Source organism: Pecten maximus, chromosome 6 (assembly GCF_902652985.1).
Source record: "Pecten maximus chromosome 6, xPecMax1.1, whole genome shotgun sequence".
In the NCBI taxonomy this organism is placed as follows: domain Eukaryota; kingdom Metazoa; phylum Mollusca; class Bivalvia; order Pectinida; family Pectinidae; genus Pecten; species Pecten maximus.
In genome coordinates, this window is record NC_047020.1 from 3814576 (window position 1) to 3831552 (window position 16977).

General features: G+C 36.4%; 1 protein-coding gene and 1 long non-coding RNA gene across 2 annotated transcripts; both read right to left on the reverse strand.

Moving 5' to 3' along the window:
• Positions 1-1633: 1633 nt before the first annotated feature.
• LOC117328756 lies at positions 1634-3015 on the reverse strand. The gene is made up of 2 exons (XR_004533040.1): positions 2905-3015; positions 1634-2757 (listed from the first exon to the last, which is right to left on the reverse strand). It is a non-coding gene; the product is annotated as an uncharacterized LOC117328756 (long non-coding RNA).
• Positions 3016-3640: 625 nt separating this feature from the next.
• Positions 3641-15223, reverse strand: LOC117328755 (male-specific lethal 3 homolog). Its single transcript, XM_033886282.1, has 11 exons — positions 14990-15223; positions 13941-14026; positions 13393-13485; positions 12792-13017; positions 12129-12185; positions 11638-11721; positions 11262-11398; positions 10604-10753; positions 8299-8939; positions 7404-7488; positions 3641-4118 (listed from the first exon to the last, which is right to left on the reverse strand). Exons 1-11 carry the CDS (start codon positions 15086-15088, stop codon positions 4061-4063), a joined length of 1716 nt encoding a protein of 571 aa, XP_033742173.1. The 5' UTR covers positions 15089-15223; the 3' UTR covers positions 3641-4060.
• Between the last annotated feature and the right edge of the window lie 1754 nt (positions 15224-16977).

Consider the following 16977-nt stretch of genomic DNA (forward strand, 5'->3'; position numbering starts at 1 on the left):
TACCATCTCAGCCAGTTCAAATTCATTTCCAAAATGAAGATCCTGTGTGCTGCTATCAGTTGATAGAGATGAGAGTTAATACCTAAATGAAGTTGATATATTTCGCTGTGTTTATCCCACAGTCTGGATTTCTATGTATTTTACGCTGTAGTGACCTTGATTAAAAACCTCAGGTTACTTGTGCCTAAAGTTTCCCTTGATATGAAGTTTGGTAAAATGCTCTTATTGTTTCCAACATAAATACTGTTAAAAAACTGATTGGATATCTAAACTTTCCTTATTATTGCAAATTCCATGTAGCAACAGTTTCATCAATTGAAAGTAAAACATTTTCATAATCATATCAAGGTAGTTTTCTAAAGGATGGAAAAGGGAAATTCACAGTTAAATAAAAGGATAGGAATATTAAAGAATTTAGAGATAAAATACGACTTAAACCCTTCCTTATCCTAGGTCTTTACCTACTTTAGTACTCCAGTTCTAGGAAAGCTGATGAAACTAGGGCCATGACAAGTTGATCAGTATATGTAATCGATAGTTATTCTGGACTAATGGTCCTATGGAGGTTCATAAGACAGACTACACAAACTAGTGCTGTAACATCATATTAAGTTCATTTTTCTTTTTGAGCCCTGGCAACCTACAAAATCAACAAAACTTCAGACCCGAGTGACAAGAGACAACAGTTTATCATACAATAAAACAATTTTGTACAGAAATCAGGAGATAAAACAAGTTTGTACAGAAATCAGGAGATAAAACAAGTTTGTACAGAAATCAGGAGATAAAACAAGTTTGTACAGAAATCAATTACAAGTACTTGTCACTCTGTGAATGTAGAATTTTTCTTTATGGCTCTTAAACAGTCTTAACAAGCATACCTAACTAATAGTCAATACCACTAGCAACGAACATGTCAACAAATAAATGGTAAGTACACCAAAACATTGATAATTAATTACAAGATAAGAAATCAGTCATTTAATGAATTGTTTTTTTCCCCATGGTGGTAAATACTTTTCATTCTGGTAAGGGCTGTGGTTTACAAGAACTCACAAAAAGTTTAGATACACTTTGGTTTGGTTTATTTTGTTTAACGTCCTATTAACAGCCAGGGTCATTTAAGGGCGTTCCAGGTTTTGGAGGTCGAGGAAAGTCCAGGAGTACCTGGAGAAAAACCACCGGCCTATGGTCAGTACCTGGCAACTGCCAGTTTCAAACTCGCAACCCAGAGGTGGAGTGCTGGTGATAAAGTGTCGGGACACCTTAACCACTCGGCCACCGCGGCCCCTTTAAATACACTATAACAACAAGAGGCCCATTGGCCTTATCGGTCACTCAAGTTCTGATATGTACTGGTATACAGATAAACAATATTTTGCTTTTAAACTCAGATTTAACATATCTCACCTATGACTTTGAAAGTAGATCAAGGTTTGTTCATTTGAATACACTTTGCAGTTATTCATCCCAGCATGCTAATTGACTAATGATATGGCCATGGTATCTATTTATTGAGAAAACATTAGTGTTTTAACACATTTAAACCCTTTTGACCTTTGAAATAGGGCTAGGTCATTCATTTGAACAATTTTTGAAGTACATGTACTCCTAATGACCCTGAGCCTTTTGGTTATTGAGAAGAAGTCGAAAATGTAAACTGCTTATGGACGCACGTTGACGACTGACAAAAGGCGGTTATAATAATCAATGCACTTTTGACACATACCTGGTAATGAAGTCGCCTTTAAACAAAGGACTCTATTCAGATACATGTACACTGTATTTCATAAATCATAATTGTGCTATGGTTGTTTTTCATCGAAAGTAATAACTGAATATACATGTACAGTCATATTATTTTAATTTTCAATAATCAGTACCAGTAGATACGGTAATGAATTTAAATGTATAATGATATGATTTTCTGACAAAATACAAATACAAAACAAAATTGATCATAATTAGCATGAAAATAAGCAATACTTAATTTTTTCATAAAAAAGACGAGATCTAAGTGTTTATAAGTTCCAGTAATAATAGGGAAATGCCCAATAATAATCTTAAGACCTCACCTTTTGGTACTGTTCTCTGGCTCCTGTATAGTAATTAGTGTTACTTTTTTTAGTAAATGTGAAAGGATTCTATATCTATGGTAACATTCTTGTTTCTACAAATGTATGAAAATTGGGAACATTCACAATTGTTTCTAATTTTGACATTTATTATAATACATATAAAAATTCATTCCAGACATGATGAGAGGTGAGAACTAATTGGTGGTTAACTCTACACATCCCCCAGACTCGTATATACATGTATGTGTACCTGGCAACACAATAACAACCAAATCGATATACTGACATCGCATGGAATTATCCAAATATTGACATAGATACATAGATTTTTAAGAGATTTGTTATATTCATGATATAGAAAATATGACATTTGAGTCCCGGACATAATCCTGGGGTCTGGTTTATACATGTACCATATCACACAGACAAGCTTTGTCACAAAGAACTTGATATAAGTATAATACTGTTCAGAAACAATCTACAGAAAGGCTTGATAAAGTCAAAACAGGAACTCTACTTCTGACAAAATTACTACAGATATTGCGACATGGAAACTGAACATCAATAAAGTAAACTGTAGTTTAACACTGATGGATTATTTACTTATGGGTAGGACCGGCCGGGGTACCTGTCCTCTTACATAACATTATTTACTTATGGGTAGGACCGGCCGGGGTACCTGTCCTCTTACATAACATTATTTACTTATGGGTAGGACCGGCCGGAGTACCTGTCCTCTTACATAACATTTACTGATGGGTAGGACCGGCCAGGGTACCTGTCCTCTTACATAACATTTACTTATGGGTAGGACCGGCCGGGGTACCTGTCCTCTTACATAACATTACAATAATCAGTTCTAATAATCATAAATTTACTGTATTTACATAAAGACAGACCCCATTCATCCCCTCCCCACCAATTAACCAATAACCCGCTCACTCCCTCCCCACCAATAACCCAATAACCCCCTCACTTCCTCCCCACCAATAACCCAATGACCCCCTCACTCCCTCCCCACCAATAACCCAATAACCCTATCACTCCCTCCCCACCAATTAACCAATAACCCCCTCACTCCCTCCCCACCAATTACCCAATGACCCCCTCACTCCCTCCCCACCAATTACCCAATAACCCTATCACTCCCTCCCCACCAATTACCCAATAACCCCCTCACTCCCTCCCCACCAATTAACCAATAACCCTGTCACTCCCTCCCCACCAATTACCCAATGACCCCCTCACTCCCTCCCCACTGATTAACCAATAAACCTGTCATCCCCTCCCCACCAATTACCCAATAACCCCCTCACTCCCTCCCCACCAATTACCCAATGACGCCCTCACTCCCTCCCCACCAATTAACCAATAACCCTGTCACTCCCTCCCCACCAATTACCTAATGACCCCCTCACTCCCTCCCCACCAATTACCCCCTCACTTCCTCCCCACCAAAAAAAGTCAGATCCAGATAAGTGATAAGAAAGAAATCAATTTCCATTTGACACTGTACAGTCAACATGATGTCAATGAAAACAGATTCTCTGATCCAGTGTTGAGACTCAGTGTGACACATAGGACATGTCTGGGAACAAATCGTCTTTTCTGACTCAGTGTGACTCATGGGACACGTCTGAGAACAAATTGTCTTTTCTGACTCACATGTCTGGGAACAAATTGTCTTTTCTGACTCAATGTGATTCATGGGACACGTCTGGGAACAAATCGTCTCTTCTGACTCAGTGTGATTCATGGGACACGTCTGGGAACAAATTGTCTTTTCTGACTCAGTGTGACTCATGGCACACGTCTGGGAACAAATCGTCTTTTCTGACTCAGTGTGATTCTTAGGACACGTCTGGGAACAAATCGTCTTTTCTGACTCAGTGTGACTCATAGGACACGTCTGGGAACAAATCGTCTTTTCTGACTCAGTGTGACTCATAGGACACGTCTGAGAACAAATTGTCTTTTCTGACTCAGTGTGACTCATAGGACACGTCTGGGAACAAATCGTCTTTTCTTTCCACCAGGTAACTGTGAAAGTGAAATAAAGGAAGAAATTAAATAGGTAAAGAAAACTTCCTACAAAACTTCAACAGTAATTATTATTGCAATATTTATATAAACCTGTAAATTACAAATGCAAGAGGCCCCTCCCAGCCCTAATGTGACCTTTGACCCCGACCAGTGATAACCATAATCTTATCAAGTTTAGAGCCATACAGTGCCATATTAGGGAGTAAATAGAAAACTTTATCTTTTAAGGAGTTCATGAGATATTTTGTATTTAAGCTACCATGGCGCACACAACGATAAAGCAATGATTCAATAATCTCTTTTATATGTTTCAATAGTACATTGTACTTAAATAACACCCTGTGGTAATTTGGTCTGTTTCAGTTTATGTAGCCTTTCACATATGATGTCATTTATTTATGATGTCAACAATATATCCATACTTCATATTGTTATATACTGTCTTAAATTTTTACGAAGGATATTCGATATGTGGTAACTAAACTGAAGGTTAATGGAGACTTGTAATTACTGATATCTGTATTTGTATGGGATAATGGAGACTTGTAATTACAGATATCTGTATTTGTATGGGTTAATGAAGACTTGTAATTACTGATATCTGTATTTGTATGGGTTAATGGAGACTTCTAATTAATGATATCTGTATGGGTTAATGAAGACTTGTGATTACTGATATTTGTATTTGTATGGGTTAATGGAGACTTCTAATTAATGATATCTGTATGGGTTAATGAAGACTTGTAATTACTGATATTTGTATTTGTATGGGTTAATGGAGACTTCTAATTAATGATATCTGTATGGGTTAATGAAGACTTGTAATTACTGATATCTGTATTTGTATGGGTTAATGGAGACTTGTAATTACTGATATCTGTATTTGTATGGGTTAATGAAGACTTCTAATTAATGATTTCTGTATTTGTATGGGTTAATGGAGACTTGTAATTACTGATATCTGTATGGGTTAATGGAGACTTGTAATTAATGATATCTGTATTTGTATGGGTTAATGGAGACTTGTAATTACTGATATCTGTATTTGTATTGGTTAATGGAGACTTGTAATTACTGATATCTGTATGGGTTAATGGAGACTTATCATTAATGATATCTGTATTTGTATGGGTTAATGGAGACTTGTAATTACTGATATCTGTATGGGTTAATGGAGACTTGTAATTAATGATATCTGTATTTGTATGGGTTAATGGAGACTTGTAATTACTGATATCTGTATGGGTTAATGGAGACTTATAATTACTGATATCTGTATTTGTATGGGTTAATGGAGACTTGTAATTACTGATATCTGTATTTGTATGGGATAATGGAGACTTGTAATTACTGATATCTGTATTTGTATGGGATAATGGAGACTTGTAATTACTGATATCTGTATTTGTATGGGTTAATGGAGACTTATAATTACTGATATCAGTATTTGTATGGGTTAATGGAAACTTGTAATTACTGATATCTGTATTTGTATGGGTAAATGGAAACTTGTAATTACTGATATCTGTATTTGTATGGGTAAATGGAGACTTGTAATTACTGATATCTGTATTTGTATGGGTTAATGGAAACTTGTAATTACTGATATCTGTATTTGTATGGGATAATGGAGACTTGTAATTACTGATATCTGTATTTGTATGGGTAAATGGAGACTTGTAATTGATGATATCAGTATGGGATAATGGAGAATTGTAATTACTGATATCTGTATTTGTATGGGTTGATGGAAACTTGTAATTACTGATATCTGTATTTGTATGGGATAATGGAGACTTGTAATTACTGATATCTGTATTTGTATGGGATAATGGAGACTTGTAATTACTGATATCTGTATGGGTTAATGGAGACTTCAAATTAATGATATCTGTATTTGTATGGGTTAATGGAGACTTGTAATTGATATCAGTATGGGATAATGGAGACTTGTAATTACTGATATCTGTATTTGTATGGGATAATGGAGACTTGTAATTACTGATATCTGTATTTGTATGGGATAATGGAGACTTGTAATTACTGATATCTGTATTTGTATGGGTTAATGGAGACTTATAATTACTGATATCTGTATTTGTATGGGTTAAGGGAGACTTGTAATTACTGATATCTGTATTTGTATGGGATAATGGAGACTTGTAATTACTGATATCTGTATTTGTATGGGTAAATGGAAACTTATACTTAATGATATCTGTATTTGTATGGGTTATTGGAGATATTATAAAACCTTTATACGACGATGGATGGGATATTATAAAACTTTTATACGACGCTGGATGGGATATAATAAAACTTTTATACGACGATGGATGGGATATAATAAAACTTTTATACGACGCTGGATGGGATATAATAAAACTTTTATATGGTGGTGGATGGGATATAATAAAACTTTTATATGGTGGTGGATGGGATATAATAAAACTTTTATATGGTGGTGGATGGGATATAATAAAACTTTTATACGACGATGGATGGGATACAATAAAACTTTTATACGACGATGGATGGGATACAATAAAACTTTTATACGACGATGGATGGGATATCATAAAACTTTTATACGACGATGGATGGGATATAATAAAACTTTTATACGACGCTGGATGGGATATAATAAAACTTTTATACGACGATGGATGGGATATCATAAAACTTTTATACGACGATGGATGGGATATAATAAAACTTTTATACGACGATGGATGGGATATCATAAAACTTTTATACGACGATGGATGGGATATAATAAAACTTTTATACGACGATGGATGGGATATAATAAAACTTTTATATGGTGGTGGATTTCAATAGTTATCAAACAGGGAGATATCCTAATAGTGAGTGTTAACTGTACCATATCTACACATGAATATTCAAATAAGCCCCTCCCCACAAATAAGCCTTCTGCATTTTTTCACAATCATCCATTTTAAAATAATCAGCTAAAAGTGTTTCAACAGCTAAGTCATCCCCAAACTTTATTTCTACGCTTTTATATCTTATAGGTGGGGGCTTGTTTTAGGATAAATGTGGTATTTGCTCACTGTAATGTTTAACTAATACTGTACTTTTACGCTAGGGGAGGGCATTTGTTTCAAGATAAATACAGTGTTCTAGTTTGTCCAGTAATCAAGTTTTTATCAATGATATACTGTAAAGATATGCCATAAGTAAGAAGGTCTATATTTAAATTTGGCCAAGTTAAAAGATTAAAACATTAAATTCTGTCTGATCAACCTTTGTACTACTCACTCAATAAAATGTTCCAGCAGAGTCTGTAAGGCCTTCAGCTTTTGTTCCTCCATATCCATGCCAAGAATCAGTTCTGGAAGCTTCACTAGAATACAAAACAATAAATATTTTTATAACTATGAAAGAGCAGATTTTAAATACTTTTATATCTGTCTAAATTTTTACTCTAATTTCTTTTCTTTTTTCACAATGTTTGTAATCTTGATTTACCTAAGAAATACAAATCACCATTAAACTGATTATAGCGGACATATTTAGGAGCTTCAACCACTTTAGCATCTTCTTTTCAAAGCTAAATTTGGAATTCCAGAGAGTAAAACTAAGTTTCATGCTTATATACACAACACTTAAGTTTTTATTTCAATTCAAAGACTCACAGGAGTTGACATACCACACATACTTACCAAAGAGTTGGAGGAGGTGATATACCATACATACTTACCAAAGAGTTGGAGGAGGTGATATACCATACATACTTACCAAAGAGTCGGAGGAGGTGACATACCACATATACTTACCAAAGAGTCGGAGGAGGTGACATACCACACATACTTACCAAAGAGTCGGAGGAGGTGACATACCACATATACTTACCAAAGAGTCCGAGGAGGTGACATACCACATATACTTACCAAAGAGTCGGAGGAGGTGACATACCACATATACTTACCAAAGAGTCGACGGAGGTGACATACCACATATACTTACCAAAGAGTCAGAGGTGACATACCACATACACTTACCAAAGGGTCGGAGGAGGTGACATACCACATATACTTACCAAAGAGTCGGAGGAGGTGACATACCACATATACTTACCAAAGAGTCGGAGGAGGTGACATACCACATACACTTACCAAAGAGTCGGAGGAGGTGACATACCACATACACTTACCAAAGAGTCGGAGGAGGTGATGAGCCCCATATATTAGAGAAGGGTAAGGTGGAATCTTGATTATTTCTTTATCAGGGAGAAGATTCCAGGCCAGCACGCTCTCTACAATATTTTCACGTCCAGTTGGCTGGACACTGTCCCCACTACTGTCCACACTTCCCTGTCCAGATGCCTGGTTTGAGATGACACTTGGGATAAGGAGAGGTGGTGGTGGGTCGGCTCGGCGGGACACTACTCCTGAACCTCCCCCCTCTCCACCCTCAAAACCACACTCAACCTTTATAGCGACTGGAGTGGAGTTAGAATTTTCACTGCACTTTCTCCGTCTAGTCTCACGTCTTTTGTTTGGAGTAACCTCCCCACGTCTTTCAATGTCCAATTCATCTGTAGATGAGGTTGCTTCCTGCGGAAATGTCTGATATTTCTTGGCAGAGTCCTGCGCTGCCTGGCGGGTCAGTCTACGAGGAGTTACCTCTTCTGATTTTGGAGCAACATCAAACTCAATCTTCTCACGCTTAAACACTTTTGGCGAGAGTTTTGGAATTTTGGGTGAGGAATCTCCAGTTCCTGGGGTCGTAGAAACTGAACCTTGGAACTGTTTTACTTTTGACATTGGAGTCTTTATCAGTGGTGACTGAAGGCTGAAGCAGATAGGTAGCATTGTACTGACCATTACATACAGTCCTAGAGTGATGTCAGGACACAGAGACATTGTACTGACCATTACATACAGTCCTAGAGTGATGTCAGGACAGAGACATTGTACTGACCATTACACACAGTCTTAGAGTGATGTCAGGACACAGAGACATTGTACTGACCATTACATACAGTCCTAGAGTGATGTCAGGACACAGAGACATTGTACTGACCATTACATACAGTCCTAGAGTGATGTCAGGACACAGAGACATTGTACTGACCATTACATACAGTCCTAGAGTGATGTCAGGACACAGAGACATTGTACTGACCATTACACACAGTCTTAGAGTGATGTCAGGACACAGGGACATTGTACTGACCATTACACACAGTCTTAGAGTGATGTCAGGACACAGAGACATTGTACTGACCATTACATACAGTCCTAGAGTGATGTCAGGACACAGAGACATTGTACTGACCATTACACACAGTCTTAGAGTGATGTCAGGACACAGAGACATTGTACTGACCATTACATACAGTCCTAGAGTGATGTCAGGACACAGAGACATTGTACTGACCATTACATACAGTCCTAGAGTGATGTCAGGACACAGGGACATTGTACTGACCATTACGTACAGTCTTAGGATGATGTCAGGACACAGGGACATTGTACTGACCATTACACACAGTCCTAGGATGATGTCAGGACACAGAGACATTGTACTGACTATTACATACAGTCCTAGAGTGATGTCAGGACACAGAGACATTGTACTGACCATTACATACAGTCCTAGAGTGATGTCAGGACACAGAGACATTGTACTGACCATTACACACAGTCCTAGGATGATGTCAGGACACAGGGACATTGTACTGACCATTACACACAGTCTTAGAGTGATGTCAGGACACAGAGACATTGTACTGACCATTACACACAGTCCTAGGATGATGTCAGGACACAGGGACATTGTACTGACCATTACATACAGTCTTAGGATGATGTCAGGACACAGAGACATTGTACTGACCATTACACACAGTCTTAGGATGATGTCAGGACACAGGGACATTGTACTGACCATTACAGTCTTAGAGTGATGTCAGGACACAGAGACATTGTACTGACCATTACATACAGTCCTAGAGTGATGTCAGGACACAGGGACATTGTACTGACCATTACATACAGTCCTAGAGTGATGTCAGGACACAGAGACATTGTACTGACCATTACACACAGTCTTAGAGTGATGTCAGGACACAGTGACATTGTACTGACCATTACACACACAGTCCTAGGATGAGGTCAGGACACAGTGACATTGTACTGACCATTACACACAGTCTTAGAGTGATGTCAGGACACAGTGACATTGTACTGACCATTACACACACAGTCCTAGGATGAGGTCAGGACACAGTGACATTGTACTGACCATTACACACACAGTCCTAGGATGAGGTCAGGACACAGGGACAGTGTACTGGCTGGGATACTCATCAATACTGTCTGATATATACAGGGATACTCATTACTTTTGTCAGATATATACATATATATACTCATTGCTACTGTCAAGGATAAATATCAACATTCAAAATTAGAATTTCCAATATAAATTTTAAATATACACACAATGACTACCTGTTTGTTTTTGACTCTGGGTTGGGTCTAAATTTGTTCTGAAGCAGCTTCTTGTACTGGTCCCTCTCCGAGGCATACAGTAGGACTAGTGGTAAGGTGTGGTCAAAACAGATCCTCAATCCGTCCACCAACTCTTTACAAAGGGGTATACTGTCACAAAAATCAACATTTCCATATTCACTTCAAAATACTGTCACACAAATCAATATATCCATATTCACTTCAAACACATATCATGACAAAGAAGTTCAAGTTTGAATGTGCACAATATATGACATACAAACAATGAAGAACCAGTCTGACTACAATAAGGAACTGGTCCTCTGTAGTAATACATGTACCTTCATGGCTGTAAGATATCAAACTTCTGTTATTTATGAAAGGTAAGATGGGAGAAAAGGAATTCTCCCTGAACAGGTGTTATAGTCATTATAGAATAGTAGGGCGTAAAATCGTCACTTAGATTTTAAAATAGTCATTAAAATGAATTATTGGGTGTCATTTAGATTTTAAAATAATCATTAAGGAATAGTAGGGTGTTACATCATCACTTAGATTTTAAAATGTTCAAGATACTCCACAGTTTCAACAACACTGTCCTTTTTTTCAGACTCAAAAAGATGATCATAACAATTAGGATTTTAAACAATTAGCTTACTTTCTGTCAAAAGGTATGTGTGTTGTGGCTCCAGCCTTCCCCTTCTCCGGGGTACCACACAGCAGATTTATACAGAATGTCTTCACAAAACCCTCCAGAATGTTAACTATATTTGTGTCAGCTGGGAGTTGTACTAACTGTATGCAATTGTAAAGCAGAAAAAATATTGTATGATACATGCACATACTTACATTAGAAGTCAATACAATTTCCTTTCTAGAAACACCATAAATGACAGTCTATATAGTGATGGTAAATTTGAAAAAGTTCACTCATATTTAGGTATTTGAAATACAATAGAATGTCAGAGTTTTCTTAAATGTATATTAATGTCAGTATTGTCTGAAATAAATGTACTGGTAATTTAAATACACACCAGAGATTCTTTGTTGATAGCTATGTAATCTCCTTCTAAAACTTCCTTCAGTACTTCAGGGATGTCCAGTTCTACAGTCTGCTTCTGCTCAAAGTCAAAGTTTGGTGTGTTGAGATACAAAAATAAAAAAACAACTTAAAATACTTAAATATTATTGTCATTCAAAAATTTTAAAAGGGATACAAAACAAAATTGCAGCATTTTGTCAATCAAATCCACTGTCAAAACAACTGAAGATTAAAACTGGTTATGACTTTAAAACTGTGATTACAAAGTGTCTTAATCAGATGCCTAACCAGGGCCTACATATATTACCAGTCGAGTGTTATACTCTCTGAATGAGCTACTGGTGAAGAGAAAGTTCTCTGTTGTCACATCAGTTGTGATATTAAGCTAAGTACAGCCAATTTCAAATATGTCACATACAGTAATTTCAGTGTTATATAAAACTTCATTGTACTGAACCATTGATTTAAATGGCCATCACTAACCTTCCTGTCTTCAGATTTACCACTGCCTCGACTACTACTCTCACTACCATCTACACTCTGTAACAGACATGAAAAATGTTAATACATCTACCCTGGATCATCATATTTCTTTTTACTAGCAGGGCTTTTTCTCATTGATTTGGGATGGGGCATTTTTGTCTCACGTTTTGAAAGAAAATTGACGAATTGGGAAAGATTTTCTCAGGGGTAAACAGCAAATTTTGGGAATTTTGCTTAAATTTAAAATAATATTGATTAACAGTTCCAAAAAGCCATCAGAAATAGCCCCGACTACTGATACAGAAGTTTGCCTTATCAGGTATAGATAGTGCAGCTATTTCTTTACTTCAGATATTCCCCATCTTAACCACATTACATGTACAACTGAAATTCAGCTTTGAAATTATGATTTCTTTAGTCAATTCAATTATCATTGATACTTGTACATTTCAGAAAAAAAAACTTACTCATCAAATTTTATTGATTCTATTCATATTAATAATATGAACATTTTTTTTTAAGTCGGGCTTCACTGTGGAGTATTATCCCACACCTTTTCCTGGCTACCACCTGAGTCTGTGAGTAAATTCTGATAATGACCTCAGACAGCTTAAATACTCTACTTTTTGACATTACAATTAAAAAGGCAGACAGTTAACTTACATCAACATCTGCGTCCCCATTGGTTGATCTGTCTTTCACCCGATCATTTTCTTTGTCTGTCTCATCTGTCTCGTCTCCATCTTCAGTGTCCACTTCTGTGTCATCGTCATCACAATCATCATTATCATCGCTGAAGTCACTGCTATAGTCCATCAATGGGGGCTTCCCTTTAAAGGCTTCCTTTAAAATCTGGTCAATTCTATGATTTCTGGCTCTGTTGATGCGACTATAAATTTGATGAAAGAATATTATCAAAATATTTACATCTTACATGATCGTTAAATGGATGATGGATACTGCATTACGAGCTTTATGCATGTAGTAGATAATCAAGTATTAAAGTTTTAAATTTTTTTTTTCTATCTTTTACAATATTTGAATATAGTCAGAGGGGCCAAAAGACTTCTGTACATGCATGTAACAAAGTACATGTATAGATAGACTGACTGGTTGATTTACTTTCATTTTGTATATATGTTAACAGTGAAGCTGACTTGGCCTGTCAATTAGATATCATTGCTCATTTTTCTTGATGAAGTATAACGTATAGTACTTGATGTTTTAGTTTTTGAAATAAAATCCTTCCACTTGTTGTACTCACTATCTTTTTGTGATGTCAGCCAACTTTTTCATCAATACTCTGTTGACCTCATCATTCCTTAGAATGTGGTTTTCAACCACAACGCGGTCCCAGCTGTCGAAAATATTGAGGTAATATACATGAATATATTTTAATGATATGACCAGCAAGTCCAAATTATTCAATGTTCATGTTGTTTGGAGGGGTCATCATTCATAAAGATGTATGCCAGGGCATCAAGTTGACCCTTTTTAGCAATTTCAGAAAGCAAATCACCATTTCTCAGAAATCTGAAGCATCAAATCATGTCAACTAGATATAGACATGTCCTTTCAAACCAGAGTCAGACATCATTTTGGGGAGTCAAAAACACACTCAAGGGTCTACTGGATACCCGGTGTGTTACACTAAAAATCCAAAATGAAGTCAGTTTTATCAACATGTGGCTTAATTTTTTTTTTTTTTTTTTTTATTATAAACTTTGTATCACACATTTCTTATTTATTATTACACATACATTCAATACACAATCAGCATATCAGAAGTAATGTCATCAAATTTTTAGTTACCTGTTATTCCAACCTTGGAAGTGAATGTGGTAAGCTGGTGTTTTTCCTCCATTCTTGGGGTCTTTGATAACAGTTTGGTCTAGAATCTGGAGCAAATAATATGCAAGCTAGGTCAGCTTAGTACGATCTACATTGGCATGCCAAGAAAGGAGAGTTACCTCCCTTGAACTGTGAATGCTTTCATTTCCTAATGTGTTTGGTCTTGTTATTATTTTACACACAATATTCATTATTTAGTATTCTCTGCTTTTCAATTACTTCAGTGTGAAGTCATCTGACACAGCTAAATGTTTTTGCTGAAAATTCACACAGATTCATTTTCTCAAGACATTCAAAACTTTTTATCTAGGAGTTATAACTGAAATATCATGCAAATAAATGTTGCTGTTTAACATCATAACTCATAGAAATTACACATACTAACAGCGATGTATAAAGAATGGGGTTTTATTCTGGGATGGATTTCAAACAATTAACTACTTTAAACATTTTAGAACCCATTAAAAATGTAATTATAATGTAATGCTGATTTTAATGGGTCCAATATTAATTTTAATGTCCATTTCTGAAATTTCAAATATATTGATCAAATTAATGCAATGCTATCTGATTTTAGTGTCTTGTTCAGCACCAGCCTTATTTTATGCTAAATACACACTATCACACAAATCTATGAAGTACCCAGATCAATTAATATTGACATGCAATAAATTCCCAATCTTTTTCACTCTTCATCTGTTTAGCACAAAATAGAATATAATCAACCATTGTTCAAGTATTTAACATGGTTTCTGATCAACTTTAACTTTTATGTCTTAATGTTTCTTTTTGTTAAGAATGAACACTTTCACATGCGGAAACATATCTGGATTGGTTCAATGGTTATTGAAACTGAAAGGAGGGGGAGCAGTATACACATGCTAACACGGTACTGCTGACAATCACGATATCATGTTTTTTTTCTATTAACATACTACGGTATGAACAAATGAACAAGTGAAATATATGCTTGATAGATTCGTTTCAAAACCTGAAAAACTGATGCAGACCTTCGCGTCGTATAAAACTCTGGCTTTTGTTGGATCAGGTTCGAAACAGAGGACGCATTCTCCTACGGTGTATTGGAATTTTATGCCTCTTGTTGACATAGTAAAAAGACCCGTGAGGATCCTAACTGATGCATTAATTAATCACAATTCTGTCGATGTGATGATTATTATGTGGACAAAGCATTTGTTGATATTTTCAGAACGCCTTCCCGCGCCGGATGTTTCATTCAAAGAACCGGAAATCATATGGGAAAGTATAAAAATAAAAACGGACAAATTTTTAATCCGGAATTCGAAATACTATTACTTCCCGGCCGATCTACATGGAAGAATACCTACACATTATATATATTAATGTAGGTTACAAGAGAAAAAGAAAAGAAAAAAAGTACTATTAGTATTATTGCACTGAGTTGGTATTTACTTATTGACGGTTCAAGCTTAGGCATGTTAAATGTATTAACGCTTCCAAAAGAGGAAATCATTCATCGGGGTTATTTTATAGATCCATCAATCAAAATATACACTGTTATGTAAATCAATAAAGGTGCCTTCCCAAAGGATCGAACTCTGAACCTTTCTTCAACCGACATAGTTTTGGTTTAAAAAAAATAAAATCTACATGTACAGCTCGAGTGGACGTTGCTTAATCCACTCATGCGCGAAATGGGGGGACATGCGTGGGCAAGACTGTCCACGAGCATTCACGGTATACCGTGATCCGTCACAGTCCACCGAATCACGTGGACATATGAAAAATCCACGCGATACCGTGGTTCGTGACGATCCGCGATATTGAGTGGGCAACCACTACACGATAGGCCGTGAAGACTCGCGCTGTTCCGCGATATAGGGTGGACACTTGCTTGTCCGAAACGCATACCAGTTGTCCGGTTGCACAATCACTGTCAGAGCGAAATTTGACCAGACCCAGTGGACACAAAACTTTCGGAGAACGTCCGGAAAACGTCCTATTCCGGTCACAACGTCCGGGACTTTCCTACAACGTATTGAGAACGTTTCATGTCAAACGTTTGTGCAACGTTAGCTTTTGACGTTGTTTCGTTATTACATGTGTGTAATGGTATAAATTATAATTATATCGGTTGTGTTCTCCGCCGTCTTGTTCAAATGAATTGTAATGTGCGTTTATGTATTATGTAATTCCTTTATGTTGTGCTACATTCGGAAATAAACTAAACTAAACATTAAGTGGATCAGAGGTATCAGACACTATTAACTAATTTGTGTGTAATTAACCCGTTCTTGTGATCACTGCCTAATACGTAAATGTATCATGTGTGTAATTAATAACATGCACCTTTCAATGAGTCTTCGTTTCACCAGAGACCTATATATAGTATATAGGTCTCTGGTTTCACGTAACGGTTTTACCCAATACAAGTGTTAATGATGTTAAATACCGATCATAAATTTATTACATGTATTTGAGATTGATTAATTATCGTATCACGTACAGTATGTTAGTGCATGAAGTCTTATTATAAAACACTCGGGGCTATGACCTAGCTGCGGTCGCTTTGACCACGCACAGTGTCAAGCGAGAATCTGTACAGCTGTCGACTCGACACGGGTGACTTGCCCCGACCTTTTTTTCTCCTCGTGATGCAAAAATCGTCCGGATTATTGCGGGAAATTTACTAATAAAAAGTACGTTCCGTTCCCAAAATGGGTTTTCGGAATCCGAATTTCCGTACTGGTGAGTACAAATAACGTTACGGAAATCCGTCCCCGTGCTATTCCGTTTTCCCTGGTTTTCCGTACTATCGGCGTCCGGTTCACTGTACACTAATAATCTATTTATTTTGCACTTTATATACAAATTCATACATATAATGTGTTTATATGTAATGTTTATTATTTTATTGTACTGAATGCTTTGCATATATGTTCTGTATTCCTATGTACTCTTCATTTTTGGAGGCAATACAGAGAATAAGTATAATGTTAAGTACATCTGTCAATCA

What these genes read in the sequence shown, in the direction of transcription:
- LOC117328755 (XM_033886282.1), bottom strand. Translation starts at nt 15,088, where the DNA reads ATGTCAACAAGAGGCATAAAATTCCAATACACCGTAGGAGAATGCGTC. An exon ending in TTCCAAGGTTGGAATAACAG is followed by an intron (nt 13,486 to 13,940) that starts GTAACTAAAAAT and finishes TATTTTCGACAG; the next exon opens with CTGGGACCGCGTTGTGGTTG. An exon ending in ATGGGGACGCAGATGTTGAT is followed by an intron (nt 12,186 to 12,791) that starts GTAAGTTAACTG and finishes TGTCTGTTACAG; the next exon opens with AGTGTAGATGGTAGTGAGAG.